This window comes from Mus caroli, unplaced genomic scaffold, assembly GCF_978045245.1.
Source record: "Mus caroli unplaced genomic scaffold, Mus_caroli_1 scaffold_3, whole genome shotgun sequence".
NCBI lineage: Eukaryota > Metazoa > Chordata > Mammalia > Rodentia > Muridae > Mus > Mus caroli.
Window position 1 is genome coordinate 24,545,490 of NW_028227258.1, and position 19,051 is coordinate 24,564,540.

At 43.7% G+C, this 19,051-nt stretch overlaps 1 protein-coding gene across 1 annotated transcript in view; it reads right to left on the minus strand.

Moving 5' to 3' along the window:
- Window positions 1–381: 381 nt before the first annotated feature.
- Manba (mannosidase beta) overlaps window positions 382–19,051 on the minus strand; it is an 85,390-nt gene continuing 66,720 nt past the window's right edge. Inside the window, exons 13-17 of the mRNA XM_021157735.2 lie at window positions 17,915–18,079; window positions 8,795–8,939; window positions 5,520–5,662; window positions 4,417–4,674; window positions 382–1,583 (exon numbers count right to left, since the gene is read on the minus strand). Of these exons, the coding sequence (XP_021013394.1) occupies window positions 1,359–1,583; window positions 4,417–4,674; window positions 5,520–5,662; window positions 8,795–8,939; window positions 17,915–18,079 (936 nt within the window). The 3' untranslated portion in view covers window positions 382–1,358. The remainder of the gene's footprint in view (window positions 1,584–4,416; window positions 4,675–5,519; window positions 5,663–8,794; window positions 8,940–17,914; window positions 18,080–19,051) is intronic.

A 19,051-nucleotide genomic window follows, 5' to 3' on the forward strand; every position in this document is an offset into this window, starting at 1 on the left:
CTCACTCGAACGGACAGCCTCCGGCTTCCTACATTGTGACTGCCTCCTTTGCTCCCGCAGTCCAAAAAGACCATTACTTGAAGTCCCGCCTACTCGCCCCATGATTGGTCCCTTGTGATTTTTATTTATTAGGGGAAAATTCCACCACAGGTACTGAAGAAAAAGACTAAACAGCCCGTACTATTCATCTTCTTTACAGAGTTCCTCAGCCTAGAGATTCTCAGGGTTAAAAATAAAACCATTAGTTAATGAGTCTTGGTTTTAAATAAAATACTCATCACCAGTCCATTCCACTAAGTAATTAAGAATGCTTTCCAGTAATCTTCGGTTATAGTCTTCAAATTCCCTCATTTGTCAAGCAGACATGGTGTTCAAAGCAGCTTTGTATGCAATGAACTGTTTATTTACATGGTTAAACAGAGCACAAATAAACTTTCAAGTTGTCAGTGCAATTTATATAATCTGTGGGGTTTTTTATATATATAATTTAAAGTATATAGAAAAAGTATAAAAGTCATACCAAAAAGCCCACAAACCAGTGCCCAAAATAGCTACTTATTAACATTTTTTTGCCACTCCCAGAGCAGAGCCAATGAGTTTAAATGTAGCTCCTAATTTTGGATTAAAGACTTCATCAGAATCAGTGGTGAGCCTAAAGCTCACAAGAACACTCAGGATGAGGAGAAGTGAAAAATTCAACAGTATAGTCAGGGCCAACTTTGAATTTGTGGTCCTCCTGCCTCTGCCTCCAGAGTCTGAGACTACACAGGTACCAGCACAATCAGCCTAGACCGCAAAGATCACTCTCTTGGTCTTTTTTAGAAAAAGAGTTATTGCCAAACTATATGAAAAAGGGAATTCTACCTAAAGATAGTAATCAGATACAACATTCAGGCCCCTCAGCTGTCTACCAACAATCAATATGGCTGCCATCAAGCAATCTCTATTGTAGGATTTGAGTTCCCATTTCCTCTGGCAATCCTAGCCACACACTTCACCTACAGTGGGTAGAACTCCTGGCGCTATGAAAGGCCTACATTACTTCAGAGGCTCCACATTTGGTTCCACACATACAATCATGTCACAAGCTAGTGGTCTCCCAAAAAGGTCATCGGCTGGTATGAGTCTTCTGGCCGTGCTTTAGCTGTGGAACAAAACCACAGTCCTGGGAGATTCAAGACTCCCCGGGCATGACCTTGTCTAAGGACATCACCAGGATAAACAGTATTTACTGGGAAGTCATAGCGCCCCAGGCAGCAGATCCTTCTGGACGGTTTTATCTCAGGCTGCCTTCTTCTCCAGCCATGCTTTAGAAAGGTTTCGTCCCCAGTGTCCACTGAAATACAAGCCATGTCCCTTCAGTAGGTATCTGTCAGGGAGGTGACGCTGAAGGCCTGCTGCAGCTCGCTCTTGCTGGTGGGCTTCCAAGGGTAAAACAGTACCGAGTGATTCCTCTGAATCATGAGGAAGCCGTTATCACTAAATCTCCCCGGGATACTTCCTACATCCAACCAAACAAAGGGAGCGACCGCAGACGTTTCCAGATCAAAAACAAAAACATTGCCCTTCTGAGAGATGTTGACCTGAAAAAATAAAAAAAAAGGTAAGTGAAATGAAGGATGAGAAAGAGCTACAGTCTACATCTGTCAGCTAGACATTGATGTAGGCCTAATAAAAACTGAATTTCCCAACACTTTGGGCTGGACTGCCAAAGTCATATATATTCTGTGCAGGTGTGACACTCGCCAGGATCTGAAAAATGATTCAAGTCTGCGGAAAATTACCAATCGTCATCTCAAACCAGGAGAATGCATAAATGTCAATTACTAAGGAAAATATCTTTGAGAAGCTGAAAGCCCCAAAAAGGGGCACTTAGCATTTTGGTGGCTTTAAGTGACTGTTTCAAAGGATTAGGTCTGGACCTAGCTTTAGAGCATGACTACAAAGCTCCTAAAGCCAGGAATGAAGTGACACGGCACATTCCCAAATCATGGCACCTTCCTCTTCCAGTGAGGACCCCCAACTCAGACACAAGCAAGCAGATCATATGGTTTACCCCACTCAGGCCAGGAGGCACCAGGGGAAGCCTTGGCTACTATTGCTACAAGGCCAAGGCCAAGGTTAAAAGAGGCACCAGGACCTGGCTTTCTCTGATGCCTACTTGAGAGAAAGAAGTCACACCCTGTGTGCCTTACAGCAGAGCTGAGGCTTGACCCTAAGCTCTGGGTTCACAGAGACAGACACCATGAGTACCCTTAACCATAACTGCTAATCAACATCATTAGAAGGATGAGTCCCACCGATATGCTAATGAAATAGAACAAAGAGCCCTTCTGCTATCTGACTCCCAATTATCATGAGTAACCAAAGTCTAGCTAAAACAATAAACAAATAAATGGATTTAAAAAAAAAAAACAAATTAAGTGTTGGGGGGGGGAGTGTTCATGCATGCATGAGTGCATGTGTTTGTGCACGCACAAGTAACCACACTGAGACCACAGATCAGGGGCAAGTAGCCTCTTAAGTTCCTTATTCAATTTATTTTTCTGAGGCAGGGTCTCTGAAGCTAAAGCTCTCCATTTCAGCTAGACTGGTTGGCCAGCAAGGCCTAGGACTCCTCCCTGGCTCTGCCTCTCCAATGCCAGGATTATAGAAACAAGCTGCCACAGCTGGCTTTTTACTTAGGTTTCTGGAGACCAAACTCGGGTGTCTCGGTGTTTGCTAGCACTTTAGGAATTATGCCATCTCACCAATGACAACAACAAGCCACTTTGATTTCAGAGTCATACGCTGATAGATGTTGAATATGACGGTTATTTAGCTGTCTTAGCTATCTGAGGCTGTCTATCATCAGTCATTCTGTCGCTGTGATAAAACACCAGGGTAACATCCAGAAGGGTTTGTTCAGGCTCAGACCTGCAGAGTGTTAAGATTCCACAGTGGCAGAGAAGAGACCTGGCAGCAAGCAGCCTGCCTGGCACCAGGAAGAGGACCTGAGGGTGCTTATCTCGAACCACAAGCACAAAGCAGGAAAGGCAAACAAGAAAGGGAGTGAGTTTTAAATTCTCAAAGCCCCGCCTCCAAGATGGCTGAACTTCCCAAACCTCCCCTGTGGCCTCCCTTCCCCCCAGCCTGGAACCTGCCTGCTCAAGGGTGGAGCTACCGGCTCATTCGTCCTGCCACGCCCACTGCTGGAACCTGCCCTTGCTGCCTGGAGTCACACACGTGTTCGTCCTGCTACTGGACCCTGAGTTACTTGGCGGGAAATTGGGTTCCCTCCCCCTTCCTTTATAAACTGAGTGTCTGGAAATATTAAATTGAGTCTTGATCAGAGTGTTGTCTTGACTCCATTGTTTCTTCCGCCCCGTCTAGATTCCTCTCTTTGCAGGGAACTGCCATTCTCAGTGAACCGTTCGTGTTGTGGACCGCGGGCGGGCCGCAACACTCCCCTAACAGCATCACCCACTGAGGACCAGATACACAAACCTGTGGGGGATATTTTCGCATTAAGACAGAATAGGTTGTTTCTTGCTTTGCTGTTTAAAAAAGAAGAATAGAAATTAGCATAAGCGCATAGCGACTTCCTTATCTCTGTTCTATCTCGGTGTTCCAGAGAAGGTATGTTTTCAGTTGTTTTGAAAAAAAACATAGGCCTTAAAAAAATTATCTTTTCTAAAGCCAATTAAAAACCTCAATAAACTATGTAACAAGTTTAAATTTGGTTAAACAGAGAATGATGTTTCTAGAAAAATATTGTCTTTTTTTACATTGGGGGGGGGGGGGAGAAAGGGAAGGAAAGGTTTTCAATCACCTAGACAGGTACCAAGTTTACCAGATGCCTTAATTTGAAAACAAATAAACGTGGTCTGATTATCCTTTTTCTTTCCTCTTGCCAATTATAAAGAGATTTGGTGATTAAGGGACTTTGAAGCAATGAATCAAAGACAGAGAGTTAATGAACTACACTAGAGCCAAACTAGAGTGATTCAATCACTGTTCTTCCCGGGCCATGGGACACTGGGCTTCCTGCCTAACCCTCTGTGCACTGGTTGTCTCACTTGCAAAACAAGATCACAGCCCGTCTGGGATATCACGGAAGGCAGAGCTTATGCAATAGCACGCTGAGAACAGAGCCTGCAGCCCAGTGGAGATGCAATCTGTGTAGATGTAGACGCCACCCTCACTCCACCATTGTAGCCCTACCAGGGAAAGGGAACAGGACAGCACAGTGTGGCAGAAACTGATTGATTACAAACAAACCCTGACGTAGAAATAAAAATGACTTAGCATCCAGTAGGAAGAGAAAAACCATCCCCAGGTCACAGTACTAAGAGGCAAAGTACCAGGAAACAGCTCACTTGTCCAAGAGAAGGAACACCCCACTGGCCACTGGGAGCCCAGACAAGAGACACTTACAGTGATGTTGGCCTCGAGCAGCCCTTTAGCATCCTTCAGGGAGGACAGGAAGTGGTAGTTGGTTGGGCTGAAGAGTTCTTTGTCAGTTGAAAAGTAAAAGGAGACCACACATGTCTCCCTTGTACATCCCCTGCATCTCCTCAGCAGCTCAGACACCGGCATCTGGAATAGAACCACCGCCTCTCCGGCCTTAACCACAATACTTGAGTTCACGAGGGAGCACAAAGGCTTCGGGGAGCTCCAGTGATGGAGCCTCACCTGGGGAGAAAGGGATGACATGGACCATTCTTGCCTATACAGCTTGGCTTGTCTATTTAGGGAGGGACATCGGCTGGACGGCAGAGCAGCAGGACCGATCGGCTGTAACACCTGCCTTTGCACCCCAGCCCCCCACCCCCCGAAGCTCTAGCCACGTCACTAATTACTTAACTTCCATTACCCAGGATCTATTTCTCCGTGTATAAAATGAGGAGAACAACACTGAAGACCGTGCTGCCTGTCAGGAGAACGGAAAATGGCAAGAACCCAGCACACGGGCAGGTCTTCTCTAGTTGGAAACTGTTTCTAGTGTTAGTAGCGTCGTCTAAACTAGAGACATCCAACGGTTTCTAAGTCTTCCTTTTTACCTAAACTTAGACACGCGTTTATTTTTCTGTGTACCTGTTCTGGATGGTTTTACCGACTTCAACCTTACCTTACCCCTTTAACCCCTCCTGTGAAAGGTGGCCTAGTCCCAGCTTCTCACAGTGATAATCTTACATTTACAGAGCACTTTGCTCTTTGCACAGTGCATGTAATTCTTCTATTCACTTTTCATAGATAATACTAAGGGAGACAGACTAGTATTATTTGACACCTGAGGAAATTGAAACCCCAAGATGATAACAGCTTTGCTCGGGTTATATCATACACAGCAGACATTAGCCTGAATCGCGTTTGTCTACACAGCCAAGCAGATGCTACAAATATTACAAGCGTCTTGAGGCAGATTAGCGTCTCCTTTGTTTGTTCCCATAAGAATATCACCAAACTATTAAAGAAGTCATCTAAAAGTTGCCCTCAACTTTAGAGACGGGGGAAAAAGACATATCCAAGTAACTCACGGTGAGCTGCGTGTGGTAGTCTTTGTGAAGATCTGAGACACCATAGACGTAAAAAACACCTTCATCTTCAAAACCCACTGGCAACAGTGGAGCGAAGAAACGCCGAGCGAAGTAATGCAGCATTTTCCATTTCCCTCCATACTCTGAAAACAGCCGAGAGAGAGAGAGAGAGAGAGAGAGAGAGAGAGAGAGAGAGAGTCAGAGATGCCAGGAGCAGGCAGCCAGGGGCAGGAGTTTGTGTTAGGGTGAACTCGGTGTTCTAAGGGCTCAAGCATCAGTTCTGGAGACTGTTTCATGCGAAGCTCAAAACATCAGAAAGATAAAGGTAGGTAGTAACTGCCTATTTTCCAAAGGAAGACTCAAGCACTTCATTGAAACATGCTGGGGACAGCACCTTAAGCCTAGATCTCACTCCAAGACAGGCCTTTCTCAGAGACAGCCTTGCTTCCAGAAGCTCAGCACATCAATGCGCTTTTGATTTTGTTTGTTTTGCTTTGTTTCATTATGAGATAAGATCCAAATTGGCCCTAACCCCTAGGCTTTCAAACTTCAGCCTCTTCATGCTGGAACGACAAGAGTAAACCAGTATGCTGGAAACCAGTGTTTGTTTTTTTACCATACACACACATAAACGAGAGGAATGTTAGCAGCATGAATGGAGGCTTGATGCAAATTTTCATTCATAAGAATTATCTAGACTCCATTCCCCTTTTCCCATGGCTACAAAATCTTCTAAGCAAAGCAAAACAGGCACTCCACAAAAATTTGTTTCAGAATCAGATTAAACATCCAGATCCATGGTAATTAATACCTTCTCAAATATAATCTGAAAGTCTTAGAACCACCTAGAATCCCGTGCCTTGCTCAGATGTCTGGTAGGCTGAACCTCCTTTGGTTTCTTTGACTTGGTTATATCGGAATTGGTTATATTTGAATTGCTATTATAAAATACTATGACCAAAAGTAACTTACAAAAGAAAGGATTTGTTTGGGCTTAAAGTTCCAGAGAGAGAGTCTACAGTGTGGAGAAGCCAGGGTATGGTAGCAGGAGCTAAGTGGTCACATTTTAGCCACACAGAGGAAGCAGAGAGAACAAGCAGGAAGTGGGGCAAGGCTACACATCCGCAAAGCCCCGCCTCCTGAGACCCAGTTCCTCTACCAAGGCTACACCTCTAAAAGGTTCCATTACCTCCCCAGCTAGTACTACCAGTGGGGGACTAAGTGGTTAAATACATGAGCCTATGGGGTACCCTTCTCATTCGAAGGTGAGAAAGCAGGTTACAGTGCTTCAGGGACGGTGTACAGGAGGGAACCACATCTTATCATTCAACCTTTTGATTTTCCTCCTTTCTCAAAATCTGTCTGAGAATGAGATTCTCCCCAGTGAAGAACCACTTCTGGAGGCCAGAAGAACAAGACAAAGAAAAACGGGTGGGGAAAAAATAACCCCCATGAAGTGGATGTATAATATAAACCTTAGTTTTGTTAAAACAGGAAACAAGCTTTCTAGAAAATACCATTAGCTACTGTCTGGGGTGCAGGGGGGTGGGGGCAATGAAGTAAAGATTTAATTAACTAAACACATAACAATTTTTTCCAGCTACATGGTTTTTAAAAAAACATCCTGATTATCCTTTTTTTGTGTGTCAATTATAAAGCAATTTGGTGACTAAGCCATTTTGAAGCAATAAATCAAAGACAGTGCAATGATTAATAGGCTGAACTTGACGAGACAAAACTGGAGTAACTCAACCAGCCTCCAAAGCTTGCTGAGCCTCTGGACCCTGAGCTTGCTGCCTGACTTCTGCGGACTGCTTTCTTACTTGCAAAAGCAGATCACGGAGCTTCAGGGATGGTGTACAGGAGGGAACCTAGGACATAGCCTGGAACACAGTGGTGCCCAGTTACCTCCACTGAGAGAGACAGAGACGCAAAGGTATAGGGTGCAAGCTGTGGAGTTGAATGACAGATAAGACCCCAATTCTTTCTAGTTTTACAAAATTTCATGTCTGAAAATCTCATTCTCGACGGTTCCTGTTTTCTTTTTCGTTTGTTTGTTTGTTTGTTTTTCGAGACAGGGTTTCTCTGTGTAGCCCTGGCTGTCCTGGAACTCACTCTGTAGACCAGGCTGGCCTCGAACTCAGAAATTCATCTGCCTCTGCCTCCCAAGTGCTGGGATTAAAGCCACCACGCCCGGCTTGGTTCCTGTTTTCTTAAAGCAGCGATTGGTGGGAGAAGCATGGTACACACGAGCCACTCCCATTGGATTTTTACTGGGGACGTTTTCTGCTAGTGGGAGATGGCTCCTGGGGTAACTGACATCTCACATATGACACGTGACAACCATTAGGGCGGATAGACTGCAAGTCAGCATCGTCGCTCTTCCCCCTTATAGCGTCCCATGATTCCCTCTACTGAAGGTCAGAGACCCGTCATGACCCCTTAATTTTTTTGAGATACAAACATAGATGAATTCATTCTAAGCACAAATTCCACTCCAGGCATGTGACCCGTTGCTAGTTGAGCTGGTTCAGGTGTCAACCTTTCCTGTTTGCAGTTCTGACTTTGCTACCTTCTCTAAGGCACAGTTGGGGCACATAATGAGGATTTTATACTGTTAAATCAGATTCACCACTCGGCAGAACTCTCCCACGAAGAACAAGGTAAATGCCCTTATTTAGGCCCTGTAATAAAACCTCTTAAATAAATGCAAAAGCCTATGTGATGAGGACTTGGGGGAGGTGCCAGGAAGAAGGGGTGGGCTCACGCAGTGAGGATGGGGAGTTGGTAAATTGCTTGCCATGCAAGTTCAGATGCACAGCCCCTATGTAAACACCTGGGCACATCAGCATGCCTTGCTCTGGGAAAGCAGGGACTGGGGATCCTCAGGGTTTGCAGACTGGCCAGCCTCGATGAATCCATGAGCTCCAAGAGCGCCAGGTCTGGGGTCAGGGTGAGGTAGGGGAGGAAGATGCAGAGTGATAGATGAAGGCACCTCATATTGACCTTTGGTCCATACACACACCTCTCCACCCCACATCACACCGAGGATCTCTGTACCCGAACCCGCTCCTTCCTCCACAGCCCGCTGTGACTTTGCAGAGAATAGCAAGCTCAAGGAAAGACTGTTAGGGTCAGCCGGGTTCACTGAGGTTTCAGGGAATAGCCACTTTGGCCCAGTTCTCCTTGAGGTAATCTGATTCTTCAGACTCTGTGTTTTCCCAGTCCCTCTCCACACAGGCATTGATTTCTCTCACACAAAGAGATATACTTACCGAGAGAGGCCCAGGAAGGAGCCTGCCAGATATCATTCAGCTGCCAGTACAGTGCCCCCATGGTGTGGCCTTTTCCGTCCACTATCTCGCTGCGGCTGCGCAGGTAGAACTCGGTTTCTGTTTTGATGCACTGGGCTTGCATCACCTGAGCAGGAAGGCATTCACAGACAGGTGTTATTGTTCGAGATATCAGAAATTACAGGCTTGGGGGCAGGTTGTTTGTTTCCTTGCTTACCTGCTTGTGTTTCTTTTGTTTTGTTTTAGAATAAATTTCATAAACTAGAGTGTTGGACTTGCATTGATTAAGGCTACATTATTTTTTATTAATTAAATTAATAAATTTTACTACATTAAATCTTGCCATGAGAGAAACTGCTGTCTACAACAGGGCTGGGGAGGGGCTTGGTGTTTTATTTGTTGTAACAGCAGATGACAAAAGAAATGGGATGTTGCGAAAGCCAATGATGGTGTAGGAAACGAGGGAGAGAAAAGCTATCATTCCGGAACAAATGCTGTACGCAGTCAAAGAGCAACAGCAGATTCTGCAAATGCATTCACAACTTTGGAAAACTTTATTAGGAAAAAGAATCTACTACAAGAAAATCAGCATGGTTGTTGTGAGTAAATTAACCAATCTCTGTTTTTCTAGACTAACTTTTCACATCATGGTTTTTGATAATTAGCCCGAAATTTCTTATGGCTGTCATTTCTCCATTAGAGCAGGATAGGCCGTATGATGCCAACAGATGAAGTGCATCTGTTTAAGAGGCATGGAAACACTGCAGGCAGGTCTTTAGTGACCGTCATCACCACTGGAAAATCGGTTCTTCTTATGCACCGCTGCTCTTAATGACGCTGTACCTTGTGGTCTTAGTTTAGAATTCTGCTCAGGAGGGGAGTATGGATGGTCTGAGAGCCTCGGAGATGGTCAGAGCAGCAAGATCTCACGCAGAGAAAAGAGTGACCTTAGAGCAGGGTGTGGATCACTCCAGAAAGAGAATAAGAAGCCTTCCTGGCCACTAGAAAACTAAGTGCAGATTGCTTCTTTCTATAAACAACCATGCTCAGACCAGGGAGGAGATTTCAGACGGTAGGGACTAGATGCCAGAAGAAGCAACGAGGTGACTACTCATGAGTCAGAGAACAGAGACACACATTTCTGGAAGGGTGACATCACCGTCAACAGGCTACAGGGAAGGAAAGTACTCGGGATCTTGTAATTCATATCCAAGCAGAGCGCCTGGAAGCTGGGTGGTTTCACATGCCATGTTTGCCCTGCTGCTGTATGTACATTTTCCTGTTTGGTTTTGCATCTCTTTTTTCTTAGGGGGGGGAGGGTATTTTTTCAAGACAGGGTTTCTCTGTATAGCCCTGGCTGTCCTGGAACTCACTCTGTAAACCAGGCTGGCTTCGAACTCAGAAATCCACCTGCCTCTGCCTCCCAAGTGCTGGGACTAAAGGCATGCACCACCACTGCCTGGCTGGTTTTGCATCTTATGTTTAAGCCTTTGATACATTTTTGTTAATCTTATTTCGGTATGAAATAGGAGTCCATGGTTTTTTTGTTTGTTTGTTGTTTTTTTTTTATTTTGCATTTGAATATCTACCTGTTTCAGAACCATGTGCTGAAAATTCTATCCCCTCCCCTCCCCCTGCCCACCCAGTGCCCTTTTATTGTCTTGGGAATGGAAACTGGAAAGCACCATAAAAGGTCCTCAAATTTTTTAAAATAGGGCTCCAGTACAGCTAAATAGATACAGTTACAGCTAAATAGATACAGTGATCGGTTTTGATCCCAAAGAATTTAAATTACTTTGTCAAAAAGATACCTACATACCATGTTCTGTATAGTATTTTTTCTTAAGATTTACTTATTTATTTTATGTATATGAGTGTTCTATCCACCTGCACACTAGAAAAGGGCATCAGATCCCATTACAGATGGTTGTGAGCCATCATGTGGTTTCTGGGAATTGAACTCAGGACCTCTGGAAGAGCATCGGTGCTTTTAACCGCTGAATCATCTCTCCAGCCCTGTACAGTATTATTATTAACAGCCAAAATAGAACCAACTTAAGAGCCGTGTCAATAAATGAAAAGGTAAGGAAACTGTGGGTTAGGTATCCAGTGGAAAGAAGAAAAGTGTGTCATTTTTGACGATGTTAATTAATCTGGGGAATACTGCGTTAAGGTAAAGAAGCTGCGCTGGCTAGTTTTTGACAATTTGACACAAACCTAAACATATCTGGTAAGAGGAAATCTCAACCGAGGAATTGTCTCCACCAGATTGGCCTGTAGGCAAATTCATGGGTCATGTTTTTTGATTAGTGATTGATATGAAAGGGCCCAGTGTGCAATGCCACCCTGGGCAGATGGTCCTGGCCTTTGCTGAAGAGAAAGAGGAGTGGACAGCGCAGGGAGTGGGAGGACAGACTGGGAGGAGGGAAGAGAAAGGAAACTACAGTTGGGGTGTAAATGAGTAATTAATTAACAGGCTGAGCAAGCTATGAGGAGCCGGCCAGTGAGCAGTGTTCCTCCATGGCCTCTGCTTCTGTCTGTGCCTCCAGGTTCCTGCCCCAAGCTCCTACTCCAACATCCCTTCCTGGTTATCCGAAAGTGAAAGGCAAACCAACCGTATCCTCCTCAAGTTGTTGGTGATCATGAAGTTTTATCACAGCAATAAAAAAACCTAACTAGAGCAGAAGCCAGCTTCAGAAGAAAGAAAATCACTTAGATGTGCAATTATAAAAAGCTGAATCCATAGGAGCAGAGAATAGAATGGTTACCAGAGGCTGGGAGAGAGGGAAGATGCAGATACACAAATTCAGTTAGAATTAAATTCAAGAGGTCTGTTGTAGAAAACAATGACAATATTTAATTAGATATTAAATATTTCAAAAATGCTTTAAAAACCGAATCAGTGTGGTTACCTCAAAAAAAAAAGATACTTATGTGAGATGATGCATATTTTAACAGCTTGGTTTTGGCACTCTATGGATATCCTGACCACTTTTCTTACTGCTGTGACAGAAGCACAGCAAGGGAAAAATGGCTTACTCTGGCTCATAGATCTAGTTCACGGGTCACATGGTGGGGGGTCATAGCCACAGAAGCTTAGGGCAGCTGGTCATTCTCACCCAAACTCCAGAAGCAGGAGGTGATGGATGCCTGTGCTCGCGTCACACTGCAGCCTAGCATTGCAGCCCAAGTACCACAGACAGAAAAAGTACAGCACCACCCACAGAACAATTCTTCCCTCCCCAGTGAACCCAGTCAAGCTCATTCCCCACAAGACTGCCCAGGCCCACACCCCAGATGATTCTAGATCCCACAAAGTTGACAGTCGAGATTAACTTTTACAGTGTGTATGTATGTCATGTTGCATCCCATAATTATACACAATTTTTATTTGTCAACTGGAAGGAAATGAAAACTTAATTTAAAACTTAAGAGTTCTCTAACTCTATTCTTTTTCAAAACTATTGACAAAGTTGACTATTTGGATATCCTGTATTTCCAGATGAATTGTGGAATCTGCGTGCCCATTTTTTCAAAAAAAAAAAAAAGTAGTAAAAAATGTTGACCAACACTGAACATTGAATCAGCAGATCTACTCAGAGAGTACTGTCATCTTAACAATTAAGCCCGCTGATTTATGAACTCTAAGAGTTGTTTTAACTATTTCATTCGCTTCAATCATTTTGGGGGGGAAGGGGCGGGGGATCAATTTGAGAACCTTGTGCTTCCTTGTTGAATCATATTTCCAAGTACAGATAGCCCCAGATAACAGTGGTTTGATTTATGATTCTTCAGTTTTGTAATGATGAAACTAATGTATGCTCAGCAGAAACTGAACCTCCAATTTTGATTTTTATTTTTTTCCTCATGCTAATACTATGTGGTACAATAACCTCTTCCCATGAAGCTATAAGCGCATGGTGTCAGAAAAGTAGCCAGCTGATGGGTGGGTTGCAGCTAATTGTAGTGTGGCTGACCTATGACACTTGGTAGGTGAGGTGCTGTCCTAGGTAGCTTTAATTATCGACTTGGCACAGCATAGGGTCATCTGAGAGGAAAGACTTGATGGAAGAATTGTTTAATCAGATTATCTTGCAGGAGCATGTCTCTGGGGACTTGTCTCCATTATCTATTGTTGACAAAGGACACAAGTCATTGTGGTGGCACCAGTCCTAGGCAGGTATCCTGTGCTAAATAAGAAAGCTTGTTCACTAGGTCTGAGCCTGTGAGGGAGCCAGAGAGGGAGCCAGCAAACCATTTCTCCAAGGCTTCTGCTTCAAGTCCTTGCTTGATTCTGGCCCTGGCTTTACTCAAGAATGGCCAGGCATGGTGGCACACGCCTTTAATCCCAGCACTTGGGAGGCAGAGGCAGGCGAATTTCTGAGTTCGAGGCCAGCCTGGTCTACAGAGTGAGTTCCAGGACAGTCAGGGCTATACAGAGAAACCCTGTCTGGAAAAACAACAAAACAAACAAACAAACAAACAAAAAATGGCCTGGGAATGTAAGTCAAATAAAGCCTTTTGTATCCTAAGTTGCTTTTTTTGTGACAGTGTTTGTCACAGAAACAGAGTGACATTGGATCCAGTATACTCGTATTCAGTGTTCTACTGGACGTCCCAGCCAGAGCGTTCGTGAGTAACTGAAGGGCAGACATCCAGAAGGGAAATGAAGACATGAAACTTTTGCTCTCTGCTGGCTGCTGATTTGATGTTATACATGGGACGCTCTAGAGAGTAAAGGAGACTCTTGCTAGAGCTAAGGAATGAGGTTCTTTTAAAGTTTACAGTGTATAAGATCAAACTAAAGATATGTTCTACTTTTCTAAAATAGCCACAAATGAGTGAATTTAAATAATTGAAAGTGAAGTTAAATAAACAATACCACTTTTAATAATGCCCAAAAGGATAAAATAACGATTATCTTTGACTTATAATGATGTTTCATGGATGTAAACTCATCACAGATTAAACTGACCATAAAGTTAAGAAGGGATGAACCCCACTTGGTTAATTGTGGTAGGTCTAACCAGATACTCTACTTCATGAGTCAGTTTTTCACCATTTCACTAGTAATACACTCATTTCTTTTAAGTTTCTTGACATGCCTTATCCCAGTTGTTCATAGTTCCCTTACAACCATTGCTATTCCTATAAGGCAAGTGGTACAATTTCCTCCTCCAGTCCTAGTTTGGTCATGTGACTCTTCACTAGACTAGTCCATCCAGTCTATCCCAAACATTATCCATTTTGTCGATCTTTTTGAAGAACTGTCACTGTCATCTTCTCTAGTGTTTCAGTAGGGTTCTGGAAACCAATGGGTCAACCACATGCCTCAAGAGTCACCCAACTTCTATTTTCTCAACTGTAAGGTGGTGGAATATCACACAGATACTTTAAAAACTGAAATTCTGTTCTAGTCATGGACTTGAGTTCTTGAGCAAAGCACTGGTCTTCTGAACCTCTGTTCCCTCGAGCATGAAATCAAACAGTGGCTGCAGCTGAGGCTCAGTGATGGTGGGCTTGCTCAGCATGCAGGAGGCCTTGGGTTTAATTCTCTCCATATAGCCACAATTAAAAAAAAAAACCAACTAAACCAAAATCCACTTTATGAAAAAAATAGCTAATATGGATATGGTGTCTGGAGATGTTAGAATTCCATGAGAAACGGTTCAAAACACTTCGTGGCCAAGTATCAGATATTTAGTAGACACTTAGAGGAATCTTGAATGCCTGAATATTAAATCACACAATGTCTTGAAAAGATTCTAATACATGCCATGTGCTGTGTTAGCAAACACTCTTTCATTTCCCTCAATGCAACACACACACACACACACACACACACACACAGACAGACAGACAGACAGACAGGCCTCTTTCCTGTGGTGCTTGGAACAGAAGCCAGAGCATATCAGGAAAGTGTTGTGTCACTGAGACATACTCCTAGCTGTAATTCACATATCTGATCAGAGATATCCATAGGTAAGAACATCAATAAAACAAATAAGTAGAAATCTTGAATAAACACTTGACTAGTAAAGCTACCCACGTGGTTACTATGCTCTGCAGGGCAGTGGTGCCACACGCCTTTAATCCTGACACTTGGAGGCAGAGGCAGGAGGATCTCAAGGCCAGCCTTGCCTAAAGAGTGAATTCTAAGGAAGCCAAAGATATACAGAAAAACCCATCTGGGAAAAACCAAAAAAGAAAAAAAAAAGTGCTTAATCACGTTCTTAAAAAAAAATTATTTGATATATATGGGTACTTTGCCTGCATGTATGTCTCTATACCATGTGTGTTCCTGGTGCCCACAAAAGCCAGAAGAGGGCATTAGATTCCCTGGAATTGAAGTTATGTGCGGCCATTGGGTACTGAGAATCCAACCTGGGCCCTCTAGAAGAGCAGCCAGTGCTCTTAACCACCAAACTACCTCTCCAGCTCTTTAATCTCATTTTTAACCAAGCAAGTGAAAATTAAAGCCATTTAAGACACACACCCGGGCTGGTGAGATGGCTCAGTGGGTAAGAGCACCCGACTGCTCTTCCGAAGGTCCAGAGTTCAAATCCCAGCAACCACATGGTGGCTCACAACCATCCGCAACGAGATCTGGCGCCCTCTTCTGGAGTGTCTGAAGACAGCTACAGTGTACTTACATATAATAAATAAATCTTAAAAAAAAAAAAGACACACACCCACTAGAATTCCCATAATCAAAGACTGACAGTACCAGCTGCCAAAGTGAAGGTAAGCCAGCTGGAACTGTAAAACACTGTTCGACAACGTGTCAGTTTGTTTAACCACTTTGGGGAGGTTTCTGACAGTTTCTGTCAAAGTTAAATACTTGGTTTCCTTGTATACCTAAGCAAGCACTCTCGTCTGCTAATCATCATCTAAAATCCTGTTCATAGCAGCATTACTCATAACAGCCTCCGGCTAGAAACAACAGACGTGTCCTGTGGTAGGGAAACTGTATGCAGTCTGATTTGTTCCCATGGTGAAACAGTCCAGCTCGATACAAAAGAAGGCACGCTCATTGTATTATCAGCTAAGGCAGCTCTCACAGAGTGTGTTGAGTAAGCAAGTGGAACTAGATCGTGTTGAAATCTAAGTGTAGGGAGTGCTAATCAAGGCAGCAGAGGCAGCCGGGCACCAGTGGAGTTCTCTGCGTGTGTGTTTTAGCAGTGCTGAGCTTTGCCTGAGTGTTTAGCACTCGCAGCCAACTAAGCCTTGGTTCAGAATTGGAGACTTGCTCTCATTCAGTTTGGCATTCGGCCTTGATCCTTTCTAAGTCTAAACTAGGGAGTGGATCTCCATGGAATTAATCTGTTGCTTTTCTCTTTCCCTTCCCATCTCCACCTTCTCCCTACACTCCCCATCTCCTCTTTCTCTCCCTGTCCACGGGGACACCCGCCCCAGCAAGGTGGTCACCACCAGACCAAAACCAAACAGAAGCTGCAAATGAATTAAGTAATTAAGTTTAAAAAAAATCCTGGAAGTGAAAGCCAGGTCTTGCCATGTAAGAAGGAACGGGGCAAAGATGAGGAAGCACCAGGCAGGAATCGAGTAATCTTATGGACAATTCTCACCAAAATCTGTTTAAAGGACAGGGAGGAGAGAAGCGGGGAGTAGGGAAAGAAACTCAGTTAATTCTTTCTCTGGCTCATCCTCTCTAAGCTCCCTCCCACTCACTGTTCTCGTTTCTTATTAGTCATTCATAAGGTTCTGAAGAACAGGATGTGTGCCCACGTCACTTTGGAAGACTCTATTGGTTGAACAAATTTTGTAGCTGTCAAAGATGTTTGAACCGAGAAGGCTTTGCAGAAAGCTTCCTCGTGAACATGTGGAGAGCCTTCCCTCCCTGCTTCGTCTTACAGCAACAAGTGAGTTCTTCTGCCTCCAGATCTTCCAGTCTTCCAAAGTCTCTTCTCACTCTTCTCTCTTCTCTGGTTATATCTGTTCCAAATGGCCGCACACCCAGCATGTTCTCTTAATCTGTGACTCACACTACCACTCCCACAGGTTGACTAAACTAAGCTGCATCAGGCCTCTCAATGATCACCTACACCAGGAGGTGACTTCAGTCTTCACCAAGCCCTGAGCTTGGAGCCCCCTCTACTGCTTTCATTTGTTCCTAGCATATATTTATTGGGCGTTTGATGCCAAGTCGTGAGAAACTGATTCTCGAAGGGCACCTTTTCCCTTCCTGCTCCTCTGATAACTCAAGTTGTCTGTGGGAATAAATAACTATTCTATTATCTAGGGGGAAAGAGCTAGGTTGTGCCTGCAGGCTCAGGTTTGAATTAGATGTGATTTATTTGGTAAGCAACAGACATGATAAAAGACCCAGGCCAGACCAATTACATAGAAATGATTGTAAACGTTGATCCTCAATCTATAGCTTGCCTTTTTCTCTTTCCTGGTAGTGCTTTAAAAAAAAAAAAAATCAAAAGCCAATGATTTTAGTGAGATACAACTTATCAGCCTTTTTTTTTTCATGGTTAGTGTCCTCGAGCTTTAAGACCTCTTCTTTGCCTGTCTCTGTTGCTTCCTCATTTCAGGGGCTTTGTTTTCTTTGTCTCAGGGATCAGATCCAAAGCCTGGAGCGTGTGCAGCACGGCTATGCTCCAAACCCTCCCATTTGAATCTCAGGTCCGTGGTGAAAGCAATCTGCATGCATGGAGACTTTCATTTCCCTGCAAAGCTATCTTCTTGGTCCAGCACATTTCATCAATGACTCTATCCTTTTCCACCTGAATTGCCAGGCTGCGTAGACAGACACCAGATAACTGTGTGTGAGTCCGTTTCTGTCCTAATAGGAGATTCTCCTACTGCCTTCATTGCTGAACCTTTAGACTAATCTTAAACAACAAACACCTTAGTACATCAATTTTAGAATTTCATAAGCTGTTCTTGTGAGGAGAAACAAAGCCAAGAATTAGATACAGGTTTTACGGGTTTTCTCATCTGTATTGTGAAGAAAACAACAACCTTAACAAGAGCGTGCAAACCTGACCATTTTCCACCATACAAAGGCTACGAAAGCCGCATGATTGCACACACTCAGTGTAGAAACCCAACAGCTCCAGACTAGAAGTGGCTCACCTGAGTAAGGTAGATAGTGTCTTTAAATGTGCGCAATGGGTCTGTCCTCTGCGGGAGTTTGAAATGCATCTTGACCTGGTGCAGCATCTGATGGTTACCATCTCTATGATGCTGCCGATGAAGGGAGAAGCGGCTGTTGTAAGCCCAGTCCTCTTGAGATGAGACCTTGTGAATAAAGGAAGAGGGTCACAGACCCTAGCCATGAAGCTACTTTTCTCAAACATTCCTGACAAGCCTGGAAAGTGCTCTACACGTCGGGAAAGAACTTAGGAATTGTTCTGTGGTATTAATCACAAACATTAAAGAACAACGTTCTGGGGGTTGAACTCAGGACCTCCGGAAGAGTAGTCAGGGCTCTTAACCACTGAGCCATCTCTCCAGCCCCATCATTCTCATCATTACTGGTAAAGGCCAGCCTTGTGCAAGGTGGGGTCCGATTTGGTAACAATTGGTCTGCTTTCATACCTGGAAAGTTGCATTATATTATTTCTCTTAAAAAGCCTGGCATACCAAAACATTATTCTGTTCATTAAAACACATATCACTCATATCTTCTTCCTGTTGTTGTTGACCTTTGGTTTTCTGAGATAGGAACCCCTGTAGTACCCACATCATCCTCTCTGTGTATGTACGACACTGAACTGGTTGGTTCGCCTGCCTCCCAAGTGCCAATCGTAGGAAACTTGCTTCGCTGTGTACATCTTGCAATCCCATTTCATTTATTTGGGGTAAAACCTGCTATTAGGTTTTTAAAACTGAACGATGGGCAACAATTGATATTCTGTTTTAAATATCATAGTTTTAAATAAGAATCAAATACTGATATTACAGTAGTCAATGTTTTCGAATTTGCTCATATTCCTTAGCTGATAACTGCCTAGGCCAGCAGTTCTCAACTTGTGGGTCAAACTTTGAGGGTCAAACAATCCTTTCAAATGGGTTGACTAAGACCACCAGAAAGTGCAGATATTTACATTACAATCCATAACAGTAGCAAAATTAGTTATAAAGTAATATAATAATATAGTAATAATAAAATAAGTTTAGGGCTTAGGGTCAGCACAACATAAGAAACTGTATTAAAGGGTTAGGAAGGTTATAGAATGACCTAGATGATAGAATAAGTTCCAGGACTAG